Source organism: Pseudorasbora parva, chromosome 3 (assembly GCF_024679245.1).
Source record: "Pseudorasbora parva isolate DD20220531a chromosome 3, ASM2467924v1, whole genome shotgun sequence".
NCBI lineage: Eukaryota > Metazoa > Chordata > Actinopteri > Cypriniformes > Gobionidae > Pseudorasbora > Pseudorasbora parva.
The window spans coordinates 27,855,642-27,876,588 of record NC_090174.1 but is presented as its reverse complement, the minus strand read 5'-3'; the positions used below and the strand labels follow the sequence as shown (position 1 = coordinate 27,876,588).

Below are 20,947 nucleotides of genomic sequence, written 5' to 3'. Positions count from 1 at the left end.
ATGACGATGCAGCACGGGCTATAGGGCAGTCTTTATTGTCGAGCCCTGTAAAAACCCCTAAAACAAATAAAAACAGATCTTTACACAGATCTTTGAAACTATCTTTGAAATAGTCAGTCACAGATCATGTTTTTGTTTTTTTCAAGTCCAAAAACATATTCTGGTTAAAGGGCTTCAGCGCTGGGAAGATTAATCTGTATTTAAACTCTGTCATAAATGTAGTAGTAATGTGAAATATTATTTTTTATTTGGTGTTTTCTAGACTGAGAAAAGACAGAAAATTTATTTTTGTCTCATGCGGTTGAAAGACAACTATTCCCAGAATGCTTCGCTGCCCTACGAGGCCACTCCCAAAGCCACCGCTACTGAATCACTGTGACTGGATCACTTTCACTTTCCCACGAATGCGACTGCGTTCATTCTCATAAAATCAGTTTAGTTAGAGAATAAAAGAGGCACTACAATAAAAAACAGAACGTGTCTGTTCAATATGTGATTTAGCTGCTGAGGGAGTGTCACACAGCGCAAACTGCAGGAGTCAAATGACATACATTCGTGGTGAGCTGAATGAGCTCTCATCATGAGAGCTGAGGTAAATGCGACCACAGTCGCGGGACAGATTCACAGCGCGTGTTCAGTCTGGCGCGTTTTCAGTTCATTAGGCATGTGCCGATATCAATTTTTCATGTTGCGATTAATTGATGAAGTTTTATCACGATATACGATATTATCACGATAATGAAATAAGTTGCAAAAAAAGGTGTTGCCATAGCATAACAGCTTTAAGAACTATTTTTGTAAGAACAAAAATAACTGAATGTTTAAATACAATAATGCACCAAAAATATATACAGCTCTGGATAAAAATGAAGAGACCCCTCATTGAGAAATCAATGTTAAGTGTTCTCTTGATATTTTTCAGAGCTGTAAAAGTACAATTTTCAAACAGATTAAATTGCAAAAAAATTAGGCTATAAAGAACAACAGGTAGGCTTACAAATTACAATAAGGGCTTATTATTTAATGCATTAACTAAGATTGAGCAATAGCTACATTTGGTACAGAAAATAATGTTTTTGTTAATGTTAGTTAAGAAATACTGATCATTGTTAGTTTTATCTTAGGTCCATCAAAAGTTATTTTGATTTTGATTTTAATGTTATTAAACAGTAACTAAGAAATTAACATAGAATAATTCATTCTTTATAAGTATTTTTCATATTGTCAGTTTGGTGAATAATGAATTAACATGTTAACTAATGAAGTTGTATGTCTCAAAGTTTTACTGAACAATAACAGAACGTTCTAATTATTAGGGCATGTTGTAGTCCAGATTAAAACATAAAAATGTTTAAGTTTGAAAATAAATAGCCTATTAAGTATTTGGTGATGTGATGAACAACACTGAGATTACAAAAACGAATGGATGTTTTAAAAACTACACGCGGTTTTTGTTTGTTTGCGGGGTTCCCGGGGTAACAGCCGCATTCTGCAGTTCATCAGCGCCCTCTGCTGTCACTGAGCGGCACTTCAGCAGCGCGTCTCCTTCACCGGTTCAGTCATGTGCAAACACACGTTGGGCTTGTTTATATCTGAACCAAGCCTGCAGTCTCCCTCTCATTTACTGAAGCTTTCGCGCCTCGATCGCCCCCCGGTGACCGGTCCCAGTATAGCCGCCCCTCTGTGTTTTCTAATGGACGCGAGGCAAACTAAATAATAAAATTACACTTTAAAAAATGTTCCCCAAAGTTAGTTTATGTCACTGAAGGCAGTTATCATCACGATGATTTCATTTCAGGTGTTCGTTTTAAAAATAAGTTTAGTTTGAGTTAGTTATTTGATGCTATAAAACGGGGGGTGTGACGTCATGATTGACAGCTGAGACTGACGGCTTCTCTGAGTGAAGTTGTCTCTGAGGCACTAACGGACTTTTTTCGAAATTTTTGGGAGCAGATTAGAGCTTTAGCTTTAATTTCTACATTTCCATAACTGTTTATTTCACACCAACATAATTAATTGTTCTGCATCTGCGAGAGTGTGGGCGGGCTTTTGATATCGCGACTGTACTTCCTGCTCTACTTCCTGCGCTCTACTGCGCAACTCCGGTCCCGAAATCGCTACTGCGCAGACTCGGGCCCAAGATGTCAGCGCCGTGCAAGGCTGCCTGAAAGCTTCAAATATTACAAGCGGAAACGGATGATGTCGAGTCGTCCATATTTTTTTACGGTCTATGATCTGAACGCGTGTCCCTTTGACGCAGAATACAGCGGTGTTTTGCATTTATACGGTTGATGGGCAAAGTATTCTTGAGTGCATTATAAAAAAATATAAATTGTTAATAAATTAATATTTATGATATTTTAAAGTGCCCACGATAACAATATCGTGCATATTCATTATCGTGATAGATCGCATTATCGAAAATCGGCACATGTCTACAGTTCATGCCTTTGGAAGGTTAACTTTCATAGAAAATAATTTGAGAAGTTGAAACACTCACTTTGCTCCGCCGGCTGTACTGTTTCCATGAATGCCTGAGGCTGTGAGCTGAGCTGTGAGTGTGATCTCACATTCCCGATGTGTGAGTTGAAAACATGCGGAAATGGCTCCCTCTGCTGGCTGTAGTCTTTAGCCTCTGGCCAAAAATTCCTCCCATGACGCATTTTTCCAGAAATAAAATGCATAAATCTCTTGTCTCAGGGGGATATGAGGAGGGGGAGCACAATCATTTGAATATACTCTAGGGTTTCTACTGATACAAAGCCACATGCTAATCGCTGAAGTAACCCTTTAAGCTTGAAGAAGACATTTACTTATTGAAATGTTTCTATATACATGGTAATCAGTAGCCTAGAAATCTAGACGCACCCTAGCGGCAGCAAATATAATCTCTCAATACACGTCTGAGCTGTAAAAACCAAACTCTGGTCAGGCCAATCACATCGTGTATAGAGTCGGTGGGCAGGGCTTAACATAAAGACGGCCGAGTTAGGTTTGCGTGTTACTAGAAGCTATTTATGCCCATAAAAATAGCAGACAAAGTTGAATTGTGAAAGTAAGCCAGTAACCTTTCTGAAAAAGAAAAAAAAATCTACATACTAAGGAAAGCAAGTCCCATAAATAATAGTCGTGTGTCCAGTCTATTTTCTGCTATATGCATCAGCCTAAAACTTCACAATGTTGACGTAACCTATTAAAATCATTCAGATATTGCGTGTCGCTGTGATATGCATATTGCGTTATGTACATTTGCGATATTTCAATAATTTTGATATATTGCACAGCCCTACTACATATCGATGTATGTTCATTTCTTTTAATGTTTGTATGTAATGTGATATTACATAACATCTATATGCTACAGCTCAAATATGAACAAATTCATATTTATATATAATATTCTTGTGCACATAGACATGGTCAAAATGCTCTATATGAGTAAAACTTTGAAAAGAAAATGCCAAGGGGCAACCGTACACAGGTTTAATTCCCTCGCTAATATGCTTTCAAATGACAGTGATTTAATGGATTGCTATCTTTATGGAAATGTCACTAAAGGTCACACAAATTAAAGATCATTGTTCATATTTCTTTTTCAAGTGGTGAGCTAGCCTGGTTTAATTCTAATGCGCTGCTTATTGCCTATAGTTTTGTAAGATTCAGTTGATCTCAGGTCAATCAACATTGATAATGCCCTCATAGCGCATTCACAACTGATTGATTGAGCTCACACAGAGATAAAAGTTCCAGAGACATTTTTTTCTGTTCTGAACACACTCTTGTATCATCTCTTGTGTGCATGCTCTCATTTAGGGATTTCATGGTCTTCATGGAGTTTTTTTTAAAGGCATTGAACTTGGCTTGAAACAGGTTATAAGAGTCCATGTAAAGATTTTTCATTTCAGAAGTGAATGTCTGTTCCCACTTTGCTTTGAACTGTCTTGAAACCTGTCAAAACAACTTTGATGATCTATTTGAGTATAAAAAAAGATCCTAACGAAAATGGACTATTGAAAAATGTACCATTGCTTATGCTGTTTCATTATGGCACATTATATTGATCGTACTGACAATAGGATTGTGGACCACTGGAAGCTTAATGCATTTTTGCATTCAGATGCATTTCTGATAAGCATGAATTTTTGATGAATCTCACAAGACGTTCACAAAGCACATCTCCTGTCTTTTCAGGTCAAGGTACAGAGACCCCCAGCACTCCACAGAAGCTGGCGATCCCAGCCCCCAGCGGCAGACCCTCTCCAGCTCCTCCGCTGGGCCCAACCGGCACACAACCTGTGCCCAGCACCTCTCTCACCTCCCAACCCCAACCTCAGCCACCGTCTGGACCAGGCCAGCCCTCTCATATCATCCAGCTCCAGCAGAAACAGAATCGCATCACCCCGATTCAGAAGCCTCAGGGTCTGGACCCTGTCGAACTTTTGCAAGAGAGGGAATATCGGTATGTAATGAGTAATTAATTTCAACTTAATTTACACTAAGCAATCTACACAGGCTTTAAAGCTGTTAATCAGCTAATTGCATTTTTTAATGATGTTTCGTGAGGTGCACATATAATGTTAGGACAATTTTTAAATCAAAAACTGTTCATAATTTACAAATATAAGGCAGTCTTTTTACCCTGGTTTTTCCCCTCTAATTTAAAAAACTCCATTTAAAGGGTCATGTCTCATCAGTGTAAACACCCAATGCTATGGCTGGGTAACATCTTTGCATAAATACGTCTTTAATATGTTTGGAATAAGTATTACATGTGGAACTCTTTTGGGAGTTATAAAGTACATATTGCTGCTGTCGGGTCCATATATTTCCGAAAAAGTCTGTTTGGAAAGCCTGCATCAAATTGCCACTATTTTACCAAAAAAGTCCATAGTTAAATGAACCGAAAAAACTAATAATACTCTATTTGAGACATTCACATGGTTTAAAATGAATAGCCACTTTCCTATCACTAGGCTGCTCTGCAAAGTAATGCTATTTTAGCCCGTTGATCCTTTTTTAGCATTTCAAAAAATTAGGCATGGTTCTGTGTCTGTGTAGGCAGTGCGGCGCTGATGTATTAATCTCTATTACGTCATAAGAACTAGTACAAAAGTACAAATGAGTCATTAGTTGTTTTTGGACTAATGAGGATATTTTGAGCTCTGTAACTTGCAATATGTTTTTTATAATACAGCTCTTGAATGTCAAAAGATCCGTTTTTTTTAAAGGGGTCATATAATGGTACATGCACTTTTACAAGCTGATTGTATGGAAATGTGTGTTGGCAGTGCCTGTACACAACCATCCTATAATGATAAAAATCCATCAAGAGTTTTTTTTTGTGTCTCAAATCGAGCCGTTTGGCCGTGTGACGTCACACGACCCGACACCCCTCCCACGACTGTTGATTGACAAGCAGTTTTATCTCAGACCCGCCATGAGCGAGCTCTGACACAGTCTGCCATTGTGAATAGGCTGGAGCAGAATAGTGTCTAAGCGATTGTAGTGTTCTGATCTTGGGTGTAATAATGAACACAGCAGTCATTCTGATGTTCCTAAATCCAAACCGCTCAAGACGCAGTGGCTGAGTTTTGTTTTCGTCAATGTTTTTATGTCTGCGCGAACCGTGAAGCATTTCTTACCAGTGAGTAGTTTGAAACGCGTACACGTTTCACGATGAATGCGGCTAAAGTTGGTAAGTAACATTATGGCATGCTTTCTACGTATGACGTTCTCAATATAATTCATAATCGCACGTTTATAATGAACAACGGTTGTGGTTCATTATAAACCATAAATATATATGGTTGTGTTATTACAAACTGTGTATGCCAGTTTTAAAGTTAACGTGGACGTGGTAACTAACATAAGCTTAATTATGTAGATGGTTTATAAATTACTGTCAAAAAATAAATAAATTGTGTTGTAACAGTTATTACACTGCATTGATAACGTTAAGCATCACTGACAAGCCGACATTTACAGAAAAAAAGTTTTTATTGGCATTAGCTGTAACATCAATCTGTCAATGAACTCATGTAAACATCAGTAAACACATAGCATTCATCGCTAACGTTACCCTGCCTGTTCATAAAGACAGATCAGTGACATTACGTTAACCAACCATTCAGAAATGTCCTGTTTAGCCTTAATTGTCGCATTTCGTTGAAGCTGTTGTCTTGTCCCGTTGTCAGTCAACGGTTCATATTGGTAAAGTTGCACAGATCTCCTCAGAGACTCGCGTGGCCATTCTTTCGGCTCTACTATTGTCAACGGCGACACTCTGTGTGTGTGTGTGTGTGTGTGTGTGTGTGTGTGTGTGTGTGTGTGTGTGTGTGTGTGTGTGTGAGAGTGAAAGCGCCCCACAGAACAGAGGGGTTGGGTGAGCAAAGCTCATTAGCATTTAAAGCCGTATGCACGAGAACGGCTTGCTGAAAACAGAGCTTTTTTTGTCCCGGTAAAATGAGTGTTTTCTTACAATACTAATGAGAATTTTTTTATTAATGTATATTACAAAGTTTTCCTTTATACACTAAATAATCATATTAACTTGTACAAAAAGGCCATTATATGACCCCTTTAAATGCTTAATTTATAACCTTTTTAATGTACAGTTAAAGGCAGCACAGTTTTACCACACAATGCCACAGCGAGATAATCAAATTTGCACACAGATTTAACTGTCTTCCATTGCTCACCTGTCTCTTAAATGACGTTGGAACTGTTGTTGTTGTTTAAGGGGATTTTGTGAGCTGTATTTAATATTAGACAAAGGTGAAGAACCCTCTTGAGGTTTCTGAAAGTTCCTCAAAACTTGGGTGATTACATTGGCTCGCACTGTCTGAAACAACAGAAATGTGTTGATTGTTTGATGTACCTTGGGATCATCAAGACACTTTTTTTATTACAGTCTGTACTATGTGTTTCTTTTTTACGGAGTTAAATGTTCAGATCTTGCAGGTGATTTATACTTCTGTAGGACTCTAAGGTTACTAGAAATTATTAATGTCTAGAAAATTCCACTTCAGAGACATATCTGTTCAGCAATAAGTCTTGTGATCTGTGCTTGTTTGACAGTTTTTGCTTTCATTTTTTCCATTAATGAGCACTAGAAATCTCTGTTATTCTTGAAAACAAAACACAAGATTCAGCCAGGATTCAGTGCACCTGTCTTTCTAATTTCTATTCAAAGGCTTCAGGCCAGGATTGCTCACAGAATTCAGGAGCTGGAGAATCTGCCGGGGTCGCTGCCACCTGATCTGAGGACGAAAGCAACTGTGGAACTGAAGGCCTTAAGGCTTCTCAATTTCCAGCGGCAGGTTTGTAAATGACATGGCACTCAATTCTTGTCTTATCTAATCATTTATTTATTTTTCGGGGGCATACAAGTAAAAACATTATTGTGATGCAACTGTCACGTCACAGACAAGAGAAAATGGTGCGAGGACTCAAGTGCAGGAAAAATAAAACATAAATACAAAACGAACACCCACGTGGGGGCAAAACACATAATAGAACATCAACTAAAAACATACCAAAAGAAGTCACTGGGGGAACGGGAGACGTAGAAATGAAACAAGGATCCAACAAAGACTGACAAACACAAGGAGCTTATAAAGGGAAGAAATCAAGAGGGAACAGGTGGGAGAAATCAACACTAATCAGATAACAAGCGGGAGGGATCTGACAATGACAGGAGCACATGACACATCACAAAACCCACATGTGCAAGACAGGACAGGAATGTGACATTACCCCCTCCTTAAGGAGCGGCTACCAGACGCTCCACTAGGGACGGGAGGGACAGACCAGGGGGGCACGGGAGGGACAGACCAGGGGGGCACGGGAGGGACAGACCAGGGAGGCACGGGAGGGACAGACCAGGGGGGCACCGGAGCAGGATGCCTCACCAGAGCAGGATGCCTCAACGGCGCGGGCAGAGCAGGATGCCTCAACGGCGTGGGCAGAGCAGGACGCCTCAACGGCGAGAAGGGCCAAAATATTTCGTCATACAGAATACCATTTCTATTCATTTCTTTTACAGAATTATTCGATATAAAAGAGTTGCGCAGACCTCTGTGTCTCTTCTTAATGATATGCATCTGATATCAGTCATCAGGCGTTAATTCGCCCTCTGATCTGTCAGTCTTTTGATATTGCTCAACACCGCCCTCGCATGACACGCTCCTCCTGTGTGGACATTTCCTCATTCTGGCTCTGTGAAGAATGGGCCTATTCTACATTTCTACGCGTGAACTAAGAAGCTAATAAGCACACGATAACTATGGAATAAGATTTTTGTGTGATTGTTCATGTGATTTCGGCTATTTTATATCAATAATGGATGTTTACATTATGACTGCTAACAGGTGTAGCGATTAGCTCCATATAAAATGATGAATATAACATATTTTAACACCAGGAGTTTGTGAGATATTGCAGATGCTATGAGTCAAATCATCGCATCAAATCAGCTGGTACACGGCACGACTCTTTGCACCGCGAGCCGGCCGCGATCACACGCTTTTGTGTTAAACACAGACACCGGAGCTTTCAATGTTGCTGCTATAGCTTCAGATACAAAAAATAAAGAAAAAATGTGTGCAAATGATTTGTTGAAAAGCAGAGAACAGGTAAATAGTTAGATAACAGGGAAATAGACCATCTACGATAGCCCAACATATTGTAATTCAAACAGCAACAGTCACTAAAATAACTACTCAATGGTAGGCTGGGGCTCATTTAAAAATGATGGTAGTAGACTAGCGCTACATCTACTAGACCAAGGTTAGGCATTTCATGTATTGCTATCTCCTGAATTAATTAATCAGTCCCTCAATAATCATGTTAACTATGTCTGAATCCCAAGCAATTTACTAACGTTGCCATAGGAACGCTTCGGCTTTTGCCACCCGGAAGAACGTTTATTACTGTTGTGACGTCATGGTGAATTGTCCTATAAAGGGAAGAAATCAAGAGGGAACAGGTGGGAGAAATCATCACTGATCAGATATCAAGGGGGAGGGATCTGACAATGACAGGAGCACATGACACATCACAAAACCCACATGTGCAAGACAGGACAGGCATGTGACAGCAACTCTCTGATATAAAAATGAATAAAACAAAAACTAAAATAGTTTAGCATAATCTTTAAACTTTTCATGTGGTGCAGCTCTTAAAGAAATTTTAAATAATATGTCACATATCACTGACCCAGGAATAAATGCCAATAATAATAATAATAATGAAAATAATAGGTGCTCTAATAATTCTTTCACCGGTGCATAAAATGTATTGCCTTACAAGCCAGACTCACATCAATATGTTTGGTCTGGAAACTCACCATAGACAGGGCTCAATCCGAGGGGCGGGATAAACGGTTGTCTTTCAAACTCTCTCTGCACGCGATAGGATAGCACTACAACCAACCAGAGCAACGAAGGTGAAACAGAGCTCGCTGACAGATTAAACTTTTTACCGTATCCAGTCGGCAAAACTTTGAACACTATTTCCCTTCTTAAGATTAAGAATGACTTCAGTGCCGTTATTTGTTCTTTTCTCAGAGAAAAGCTTTACTCCAAGTCTTCCAAAGTCTCGGTCAAAGCTGATTCGAAAGACCGCAGTTCATCAGCTTCTGTGTTTACTAGGGTTTACGACTCTATACATGATGTGATTGGCCTGACCAGAGTTTGTTTTTTACAGCTTAGAAGTGTATTGAGAGTTGCCAGACTCTGATACTCACGGCAGATTAGATTTGCTGTGTCTAGTTTTCTAGGCTATAAAATTTATCTTAAAGCAAATTTAGCTAAAAGCATATATTTTCAGTAATTTATTACACATTAATTGTGAAACCCTTCTAAAGAAAATCTCTCAGGTTTGCCTTTAATGAAGTAATGAAATCATTTTCAATAAGCCGTGTGAACATTGCTAACGCATATTTTTTAGATTTGCAGGTTCCATTTGTTCTATTCACATTGCCAGGATGATGATAGTGTCCAAAGTTGTGCTATGAATGTTTACAATTTTTTTTAATGCTGTGCAGTGAAACACACCGTTAGAGGGCGCCCTTGTATTCTTAGCACACAGTCTCCTCACAATTCACAGCCTTGTTCTGCCTTGTTCTGCTATAATTAACGATTAAGAACAAAATGTGTGTGAAATGCATCAGAATATGATTATCATTTGATGAAGCTCATTAGCTTAATGCACTTTGCCACAGATGACTATGATTGTTTTTTTTTTTCCCCTCTCAGCTGAGGCTCGATGTTGTAGCCTGTATGCGCCGAGACACAACTCTGGAGACGGCCCTGAACTCCAAGGCCTACAAGCGCAGCAAGAGACAGACACTGAGAGAAGCTCGAATGACAGAGAAACTAGAGAAGCAGCAGAAAATCGAGCAGGAAAGGAAGCGCCGACAAAAACACCAGGTGATCAATGAATGGTCATTGTACCAAGAATGATCAAATAAATGGGTAGAGACTGCACAGATTGATAAAACAGGCTGGAGCTGCCATTTCGGTTACATATGAGAAACATCAAATGGTAATTTGAAATGAAAAGTGAAATGAAACTACCACTGAGTAGCGCTGCGAGGACCGTTTATCAGCTTGGGGGAATATCAGACAGCGCAGTATGAGCTCAGAATAGGTTTACTCGCGGGCGATCTTGATTACTCGACACTGTTACACAGTGCTGGGAGATTCATTGATAATGCGTTTGAATTCGCTGCAGTATTAATAACATGGTAGAATGATCTAGTGGGAAGCATTTAAATTTGGCATAGTGTTATCTGTTATATATCACACATCCAGTGGCGGATCTAGAAAATTTTACATGGGGGGGCAAAGGGGTGGAAAGAGGTCTTGGCAGGGTGGCAGGTGTAGACGGTACATGGAAATCCCTATATGTGAATTGCTTTAACAAAACAAACACAAAACCACTTTTAAACTACAGTACTTATTGTTTAATCATGCCCTAACACACTACAAAGGTTTTTAATTCACAACAGTAATAAGCCCAGCGTTCGAACAAAGCAAAACAGCATAAAAAGCAAAATTAAAATATAAAAAAGTACAAGAATTGTGGGAATTGAAGGTCTACTCTCTTCCTCTCTGTCATCTTCCTCCTCCTGATCCCTCTATCTGAATCTGGAGCCTCCTCTTCATCTCTCACTGATTCTTCTTTTTCCTCGTCTCCTTCACTTATTTCCTTGTCTCCTTCACTATTTCCTCTTCTCTGACTCACTTATTTCCTTGTATCCTTCTGTCTTCTCCTGCTCTGACCCTCCTGATCCCTCCAGTATACTGCCTTTTTTTTTTTTTTTAGCAAAAAAGCTAGTAATATTCTTACTTTTAGCCTTCCTTTTCATGGTAAGGCTCCAGCTACTTTCTTCAACTACTCTTGCCTGCAAAAATCAATATGTGATAACCTCTGATTATCCTTGTATTACATTAAACTGGTGGGCCATGTAGCTAATAAGTAGTCTATATAACAAATATAAAAACAGAAAGATTTATCACATGCACACACCAGTTATGTTTAGACAACTTAATCCTATTGTATTTATTTCCCCAGTTCTAAACTGGTTTCATTGCTGTGATATCTGAGAGGAATTGGATTTAATAGGACTGCTTAGCTAAATCAAATGTAAAAAATAAAATAATAATTGCATCAAAATACATGTATTGTGATTGTCACTAACATTTTAGTAACAACTGAATTTTATTAGGTTTAGTGACAACATGTTACAGTGTTTACATGGTACAATTTCTGGTAAGCTACGCTTTGTTATTTCAATTCAATTATATTATTGTGATTTTATTTAATATTGACTCATTTGGATAAATATTAGGCACACAAGATGTACCTAGTCTCAAGAAAAAACAACTCACCTAATGCTGTAAACATACAGAGAGCCTTATCAGCTAGCAGTGTTATTTAAGGTAAAAAAATAACTCAAATTAAAAAAAAGTTTTATTATAATAACAACTTTATTTAATGATATAAATACAAATATAATAAATATGTAATATGGTACACTACACATATTTAGCCAAATACTCGCTAACTCTAGCTATTATGATCATTTAATGGCTTTCCTGAGGTAAATGTTAAGTGACAATTGTTCTCCAGTTGTTTTATTATTAAATATCAAAACTCAAAAGTAAGATAACCTGCTGTCTAGTCTGTCGGTCTCCGGCGCTAATTTTGTCTAACGTAGACTCGCTGTTTTTGCTGATGCTGAATCGTCTTTAGCACACAATACATTCATTACAAATTTAATTTTAAGTTAAACGTGTGTTTAAACTACACCTGGGGAAACTTCCTTCACCTTCAGGGGCTCTGGGACAGCTCAGTCTCTCCAGTGGGTTTGTTGGGCTTTGCACCGCTGCAGACTCGCTGTGTGTGTGTGTGTGTGTGTGTGAGCCAGAGCGAACGAACGCCGCTCTGCACGTTTGAATCAGGGACGTATTTGAGGGGCGGGGCCGCGGAGGAGGGGTATTTTATGTATTTTAATGTTAATACATTTAAAATTTAAAATTAAATGGTTTACTTTTGGTAAATGCATTGGACATACTGGCAGTTCGGGTTGTTTTTACAAGTAGGACTACAGTTTTTGGAACATCAAAGTTAGGGGGGCAAGGCTCTGGAATGGGGGGGGGGGGGCAACCTGCCCCCCCTTGCCCCCCTGTAGATCTGCTCCTGCACACATCATACCCAACAACCCAACATTCACCTTAGATTTAATGTATTAGCGCTAACTGTATTTACAGTATTGTGGCAGAAATAGTCACTTTTTTGTTGTTGACATTATTCTTCTCAGGGTCTGTGCAACCTTTTTCCAAGCACTTTTTAAGGGCTTTTAATTGCTTCGCACTTTTTCAGCACTTTAAACCTCTAAATATTATCCAATTTTAATGTGATTTAAGTTTTTTATGTGATTATTTGGAAAACTAACACTTTTTGGCAAACAAGCCCTTTTATATAAAAAAAGACATTACCAAACAAGAAATTATCACTATAAACAATAGATAAAAGCAGAGGAGCACTTATTGGCTTGTTAGATAGCCATTTCCACTCCTTAATCAGTAATCAGTAGAAGTAAAACGTCACAAAGGCTGCGTCCAAAACCTGGAAAATGCTGCCTTCGGAGGACACATTTCAAGGCAGGAAGGCATCAAGCCACGTCCAGATCTAATGTTTGCTTCACTTTCTGTCTCCTGAGATATCTTCATCTGATCGATTTGAAGGCAGTATACATGTATCCTTCACTGCCTTTTATATCCCACAATCCTTTGCTTTCCATTCAGAAAAAGATGGTGTGCGAAAGTTGCGTTTTCTGTGTTTTTTGTGTGTAAATAGGTTTTTTACCAAGATTTTCCACTTCTGATGTCATTTCTAGCGAGAAATTACTAATGTAGTAATTAAATATTTGTTGGTAACACTTTATTGTAAGGGTCCAGAATAATGCATTAGTTAAGAATTAATTAAGGATTAACTTTTTTCTATTAGGCATTAGTTAAACACGAACACACTAGTAATTAATGATTAACTTTAAATTTTAAGGGTCCAGAATCACGCATATGTTAAACTAGTTATTAATGATTTGCTTGTTCACAATTATGCATTAGTTAAGCCTGGACACAATGAGCAGTGCGGCGAAAATAGACTGCGCCAAAATAATCGTACCATTGGCGCTTCTGTTCTGCTCCTGCACATGAATGTTCTCATTGGTGTGATTGTTCTCATCTGTTAACATGGGCGCTGAAAAAAAATATTCACTGCTTACGCTCTGGTAACGCTCGCAGTGTGAAACCGGCGTAATGAAAAACAATTTTTTTCTTCATATTGTAACTGAATTACACAGAAAGCAAGTGAAGAGCACTCCTTTTATAACATCTTAAGCTGGCTGTCGGTTCAATATATTACTATAAAAGAACAGTGCTTCACTGTTAAATATTCAATACACAAACATTATTAATATTATTAGTTACTGCACTTAATAATGCAAAACAACTGTAATTTTATGATTAAATTAACTTGATGATAGATTTTCCATCAGCACTATGAAATCAGGTGCTGGTGACACCATCTTTAGAACTTAGTGGAACCGGTGCTACTGCTGTCAAATGTTAGTTTGGAGCCCTGACGGTTCTTTTAAGAGGGGTCATATCATGAAGAATCAAGTTTCCTTGGTCTGCCCAGTCAACATACACTATATTACTGGTTTTCTGTGTTTTTTTCCCTTTAAAAACATTTGGGGAAATAAATAAAAATCTTTAGGAAGAAAATGTATACAACAAAAAGCATTATATGACCCATTTAAAACCCATAAAAAATAGAATTTTTTAAAGTGACTGATTCATGCCTTCATGCTGTGTCATTCTTTTCTTCTTGTAGGAATATCTGAACAGCATTCTGCAGCATGCAAAAGATTTCAAGGAATATCACAGGTCCATCTCTGGAAAAATCCAAAAGCTGACCAAGGCCATTGCTACCTGGCACACCAACACAGAGAGAGAGCAGAAGAAGGAGACTGAAAGAATCGAGAAAGAGAGGATGAGGAGACTGATGGTGATGCATCATTTCGAGCATCATTATAAAACTTCATCTTTTATTGTCTTTGCTGACTACACATAAAACAGGGCATAGACCCCAACATACTGTCCAGTTCTTGGATTCTTGTTTAGCTGGTGCTTTTTCTTCTATTGATCATTAATTAATTATTTTTAATAAATTATTAATTTTGGTGAGTCATGCGACTGAATCATAGACTGAACTCACTACTACACTGAATTGACTCTGTCGAATTTATCTCGGAACTGATAACCAGTACTGTGTTTTAAAATGTTTTTAAAAAGTAAATGTTCTCATAGACTCTCTGTTTGTTTTCCTAGGCTGAGGATGAAGAAGGTTACAGGAAGCTTATTGACCAGAAGAAGGATAAGCGTCTGGCTTATCTTCTTCAACAGACAGATGAATATGTGGCCAACCTAACTGAGCTTGTATATGAGCACAAAGCCGCTCAGGCTGCCAAGGAGAAGAAGAGGAAGAAAAAGAAAAAAAAGGTATAGAAAATAGGCTATAGAAAAGGATCCATAAAATCACTTATGCTCAAGTTTGATTAGGTTCAATTCCGTTTATCCCACTGTGTTTTTTCAACTCCTTCAGTGAGTTAAGGAAATGTATACGACCATCAAACACTCAAAGCTTGTTTATTTCTGTCACGTTTAACCTTCAGAAGGAAGCTGGTGATGCTGAAGGAATGGGAGCCATTGGGCCTGATGGAGAGGTAAGTAAATTGCAATGAAAAAGAAAGGAGACTATATGTGAATGACTGATGTTTGATCCTTCTGGTAATCTCGCTCTGTCAAACCTAATCTTGCAAAGCCTGTCACAGAAAACCTGCTTTTATGTTTACTTATTCGTGCAGCCCATAGATGAGAACAGCCAGATGAGTGAGCTGCCAGTCAAAGTCATTCAGACAGAGACGGGGAAAGTGCTGCAGGGGACAGATGCCCCCAAGTCCAGTCAGTTAGAGGCTTGGCTTGAGATGAACCCTGGGTAAGCTGTCCTCACATTGTATCCTCTGTGTGTCTAGTAATTGAAAACATTTCCACAAAAGTATGACCAGTCACTTGGATTGAGCTGTGAAGCTGCAGTGAGTTATGTGTTTACAGAAGTGAGCGGGGAAGGAAATGATGAAAGGGATGCACTGACATTTTAGTCACTGTAGAAAAAGGAACAATATGCTACTTGGCTATTCAGTAACGACTCATCAAGTCTAAAGTCTTTTATTTTCTTTTTCAACAAACTGTTACACTCAGATGTGCATCACAATAACAGAGAGACAGGGAATACAATTTAGTTGTTAACTGATTAACATTTAATGTATGTTCAGTCATTTTGGATAACAAATAAGCTCTATCCATCTGTAGCTTTGTGCAAACCTCCTTTGTAGAACATTTTAGCTTTTGGGGGGAAAGCTTTGATAACAAGCACATTTTTAAGCGTGTGTTGTCAATAAACCCTTTTAAGGTTTAAAGTGTTTACTAGTGCATTATGCCCTTTTAAACAGCTATGAAGTTGCTCCACGGTCAGACAGTGAAGAGAGTGGCTCGGAATTTGAAGAGGAGGTGAGTGTCCTCTTATTTCTGCTCATTAAGCATTGTCAGATCCTTGGTGTGGAGTGAGTCATACATAAGTACTCAAACTCGCACACATTATTATCCTTTTCTCTGCTTTCAAAAAGCATCTCACACAACCCTTTTCACTATCCGCCTTTGAAGCCACTATCTTTTCTGAATATGGCACTATATATTGTGTAACTCAAGCAATCACATTGCATTAAATCAGCATAATCCACTAATACTCCTTTTTAGGATGATGAAGAGGTGATCTCCAGAGCTGAATCCGAAGAAAAGAAAGTCATTGATCCCAACTGTGACGAAGTATCTGAAACAGCAGCCAAGCACATCATTGAGTATGTTGCCTATTCTCACTTCAAAGCAAAACATGCCTTGCTAAACTGGAGTGCAGGAAAAATAGGACCGCAAGATTCGGGTGTTGATAGCTGTGTTCTTTAGCTGGTATTTTATTTACAGTGTTTTTAAAGTTTCTATTTTGCAGTTGTCTGATTTTATACCCTTTTTTTTCATTGCAAATTCTATGATCAGTTTAACAATTTAAGCGAAAAGTGGAATTTAAATGGACAACTTACCCAAAAATGAAAATTCTGTTCTCAAGTTGAGGGTGTTGAACACAAAAGAAGATATTTTGAAGAAGAGTCACATGTTCAATGTCTAAAATATAGTCATTCGATTAGTTACAAAAACAACAGTGCAGAATTGTAGATATATTGTCTTGGGAACTGCTGATCTCCTGGGATTTTCACACACAACAATAGCCCCTTTTACAGCGGGTAGTTTTAGGAACTAGGCATCAGGGTGGTTCCCCGTCCCGAGAACTGAATGCTCCACTAGGGCCATATTCCTGGCTGCATTTGCACTGCCAGTAGGAACTCTGAAGTGACTCTATTAGCATTTGTTTGTAGAGTTAGTTTATGGAGTAAATACATAGCATTTAATCTGTGTACACTGCATTTTTAAAAATGGCGGGTGCTGGTGTTTCGCATGCGTTTGGCCAATCACACTTACACCACTTGTAAATACTACTGTGCTGGGTTAGTTCTCACTCTGAAGTAGGGGTTGCACAGACTAGTTGACTTTAATGCCCTGCCATAGCTTTTTAAGCTTGACGTCGACTAGTCGCTAATCATGGCCTGCTAGAGACAGCATAACAGAATCAAATTTAAATAATTTTGCACATTTTATCGCAGCTTATTTTATACGTAACTTAATCGCCCTTCTGAAACATTCAGAAATACAGAAATGTTTTTTTAATTTATCAATGAATAAGAAACTGAAAAGTTGTAACATATATTTCTTAGTAACTAAAACCCACAGCTTCACTATTAGTGGAGATTAATGCACACAAAATCGCTCTCTCACTAATGCATTCATATCTTTACTGTGCTACTTTAGCTGTATCGGATTTAGAACTAGTAGAAATGTGTGAGAAATATAACAGCCCAAAGTCCTTTGTGGGCAGTGCTGTGTCTTATGCCATAGCTGGCAAGGCAACCCGTGTGTCGATTCTCATCTTGAGTTTCAAGCTTATTTGTTCATTAATGATGTCATCAACAACTAATTGACATTGACTCGAATTTCATTACATAAATGTTGACTTTAATAAATCTCAAGTCGTCCCTACTCTGAAGTGTGAGCTAATTTAATTTCCCCAAAAGGTAGAGAACTTAAATTGTTCCTAGGTATTGCTGTGCGGTCACGTCAAAATGTGGGTACTTATGCCATTAGTTCTAGAAACTATGAAAAGGTGTGAAAATCCCCTAATTCCTAGAATTTCCAGAGAGTACTATGAAATCTAAAAAGCACCCATTGAGCAGAGTTTCTGTGGGTGAAAAGAGAGAGTCCTTGTCAATGAGAGAGTTCGGAGGAGAATGAGCAAACTGGTTTAAACTGACAGGAAGACGAATTAACTGAAAAAACTGAAAAAAACACTTTAGAACAGTGCTGTGCAAGAGAGATCATCTGAATGCACAACACGTTTAACCTTGAACTGGATGGGCTAAAGCAACAAAAGAGCACGAGTTTCAAAATATAAATCCATAGAAGCATTTTGCCTTGCGTTTGTGGATCATGCTGATGGTGTTAGGAAATATAAAGCATTGTATGAATGACACAGTCTTCTTGCATATTGTTAGTAGTCAGCAGAGCGTCTAAAGCATTTTCTGCTATAATGTATTTCTTTAGTGTTTCCTGTAGAGCTATTTGTGAAGACGCAAGGCATGTGTCATTTCAAGCTGGTTAAATGTAGATGTCTGCCAGTTTTCAACATTAGCCCCTTTTGTGGAGGTGCAGATCATGCCAACAAGAACCAGAATCTATATAGATTGTTTCCAGCACCTTGTTCCATCCATTTATATTCATGGATTTGGCAGACGCTGAATATTCATATGATTCTATATGTTTTATCATAACACGTGTCCTCTGTGAATTGAACCCATGACCTTTGCGCTGATAGGAGCATGCTGACCAGTGGGTAATTAAAGTTGCTTAAAGGTATTAAGATTTTGCAGGAAAATAAGGATGAGTAAAATGATAAATAACATTTTTTATTTTTGGGTGAACTATCCTTTTAATGTTGGATCTTGTGTTACAGGTCGGCTAAGCAGGATGTGGACGACGAGTACAGTGTTCAGGCGGGAGAGACCAGCTCCCAGTCTTACTATGGAGTGGCCCATGCGGTCATAGAGAGGGTGGACAAACAGTCCACCCTTTTGATCAACGGGACCCTCAAACATTACCAGGTAAAGCAACAAATAATCCAAGAATTAAATAGACGCCTCCATAGATGCATTGTTCCCGGGATCCATCTTCTCTGAAGAGAGCTGTGTATGTTTACATTATATTTCAAGGGATTAAACTCTAGAAATGGAAGAGGCTGCAGGAAGAAATCACACAGTATCAAAGTATCAAAAATTGTGTATCTTCTATTGAATTTGTTATTCCTTTTGTGCTGTAATAGTTTTCAAAAGGAGAAAGCAGACATCATATCTCCTGTTTGTCCTGTGAAAGAACTATGTGCACACTAGGATTCATGCCTTGATGCCGCATGGCAGCTGTGAACATCTATTGTGCCATGTTCTGGTATTTGTGTGTCATGTGTCCGCTCGGTTGTCTGTTTGTGAAACTTTTCAGATATTACAGCAAAATAATACAAATCTTTTTGTTCAGATCCAGGGTCTGGAATGGATGGTGTCTCTGTACAACAACAATCTTAATGGTATTCTGGCTGATGAGATGGGTCTGGGGAAGACCATTCAAACTATCGCACTTATCACCTATCTGATGGAAAATAAGAGGCTCAACGGACCGTACCTCATCATCGTACCGCTCTCGTAAGTCCACCGAGCAAGTTGTAAGAGGTGTAATGAGGTGAGCTGTCTAAGAGGATTTGAGGTGTAATGGCTTCATTAAGTATCTAAACACTGGCACAAACAGTTCGGTTGACCTCTAATGACTGAAACCTGTGATAGCAATTTGTGATGTTGCATTTTTGACATATGGCAGTGCTAAAGATCACTGAACATATCGATCATGCACGGTCAGCTGGAGATCGAATTAAATGGATTCTCTGATGGTACAACATCTTGTTACATTGTTTGTGCAGTTTGTCTTATTGTCTCGATAACATCCATTTTGGCTTCTTTATATCCTTACCCCACTGATGTCACAGAGACTTCTTGTCTGCAAAAGCAAATAGGATATGGTGAAAATGACCTTCTCTGCACCATTTTATAGCTTAAGCTATTTTGATTGATTTGTACAATGTTCAGAAATATCCTCAAACAGCTTTACCTCACACCCATCATTAACTCTGCTCCACGATCACACCACATATTGTTTAGAGAAATGAATTAATTTAGAGGTAAAGTGTTTATTCATTGATTCCCATCTAGTATAAAAAATGACTATTGATTTTTATTCATTCATAGGACTTTGTCCAACTGGGTTTATGAACTGGACAAGTGGGCACCAAGTATTGTGAAAATTGCCTACAAGGTAGTTATTGATTTTTATTATCAGTATGTGTAACTGTGGACAATTACATTTTATGGTGTAATATAGCATAAAAATAATACAATCAGGTAATTATGATTTCTGTTTTAATTTATCAAAGGGCACACCATCAATGCGGAGGTCTTTTGTGCCACAGCTCCGCAGTGGGAAGTTTAATGTCCTTATAACCACCTACGAGTACATCATTAAAGACAAGCACATTCTCGCCAAGGTAAAGGCCATGCATTTACATTTATGCATTCGCAGACACTTTCATCTAAAGTGAACTCTAAATATAAGTTTCCATTCAAAAGTTTGATGTCAGTATTACAATTTATTAGCCTGACAAGCCAGACCCACATCAAGATGTTTGGTCTGGAAACTCACCATAGACAGGGCTCAATCTGAGGGGCGGGATAAACGGTTGTCTTTCAAACTCCCTCTGCACGCGATAAGATGCGCTAAAACCAACCAGAGCAATGAAGGTGAAACAGAGCTTGTTGATAGATTAAACATTCGCCGTATCCGGTCGGGAAAACTCTGAACACATCTTCCCTTTTTAAGAATGACTTCAGTGCCGTTCTTTGTTCTTTTCTCAGAGAAAAGCTCAACTCCAAGTCTTCCAGAGTCGCGGTCAAAGCTGATTCAAAAGACCGCCGTTCGCCAGTTTCTGTGTTTACTAGAAGCACGCAAACGCAACTCGGCCGTCGTCATTATGGTCCCGCCCACCGCCTCTATACACGATGTGATTGGCCCGGCAAGAGTTAGGCGAATACAGCTCAGAAGGGTATTGAGAGTTGCTA

General features: G+C 38.6%; 1 protein-coding gene across 3 annotated transcripts in view; it reads left to right on the top strand.

The window, feature by feature from the left end:
- The window catches only part of smarca2 (SWI/SNF related, matrix associated, actin dependent regulator of chromatin, subfamily a, member 2), an 80,465-nt gene that overhangs the window by 20,334 nt on the left and 39,184 nt on the right, over positions 1-20,947 (top strand). For all 3 annotated transcript variants that reach the window (XM_067438274.1, XM_067438272.1, XM_067438273.1), the window contains exons 6-18: positions 4,192-4,459; positions 7,193-7,319; positions 10,257-10,430; positions 14,404-14,577; positions 14,901-15,071; positions 15,245-15,295; positions 15,437-15,567; positions 16,082-16,139; positions 16,386-16,486; positions 18,745-18,892; positions 19,320-19,483; positions 20,081-20,147; positions 20,266-20,376. In XM_067438274.1, the coding sequence (XP_067294375.1) occupies positions 4,192-4,459; positions 7,193-7,319; positions 10,257-10,430; positions 14,404-14,577; positions 14,901-15,071; positions 15,245-15,295; positions 15,437-15,567; positions 16,082-16,139; positions 16,386-16,486; positions 18,745-18,892; positions 19,320-19,483; positions 20,081-20,147; positions 20,266-20,376 (1,745 nt within the window). The remainder of the gene's footprint in view (positions 1-4,191; positions 4,460-7,192; positions 7,320-10,256; positions 10,431-14,403; positions 14,578-14,900; positions 15,072-15,244; positions 15,296-15,436; positions 15,568-16,081; positions 16,140-16,385; positions 16,487-18,744; positions 18,893-19,319; positions 19,484-20,080; positions 20,148-20,265; positions 20,377-20,947) is intronic.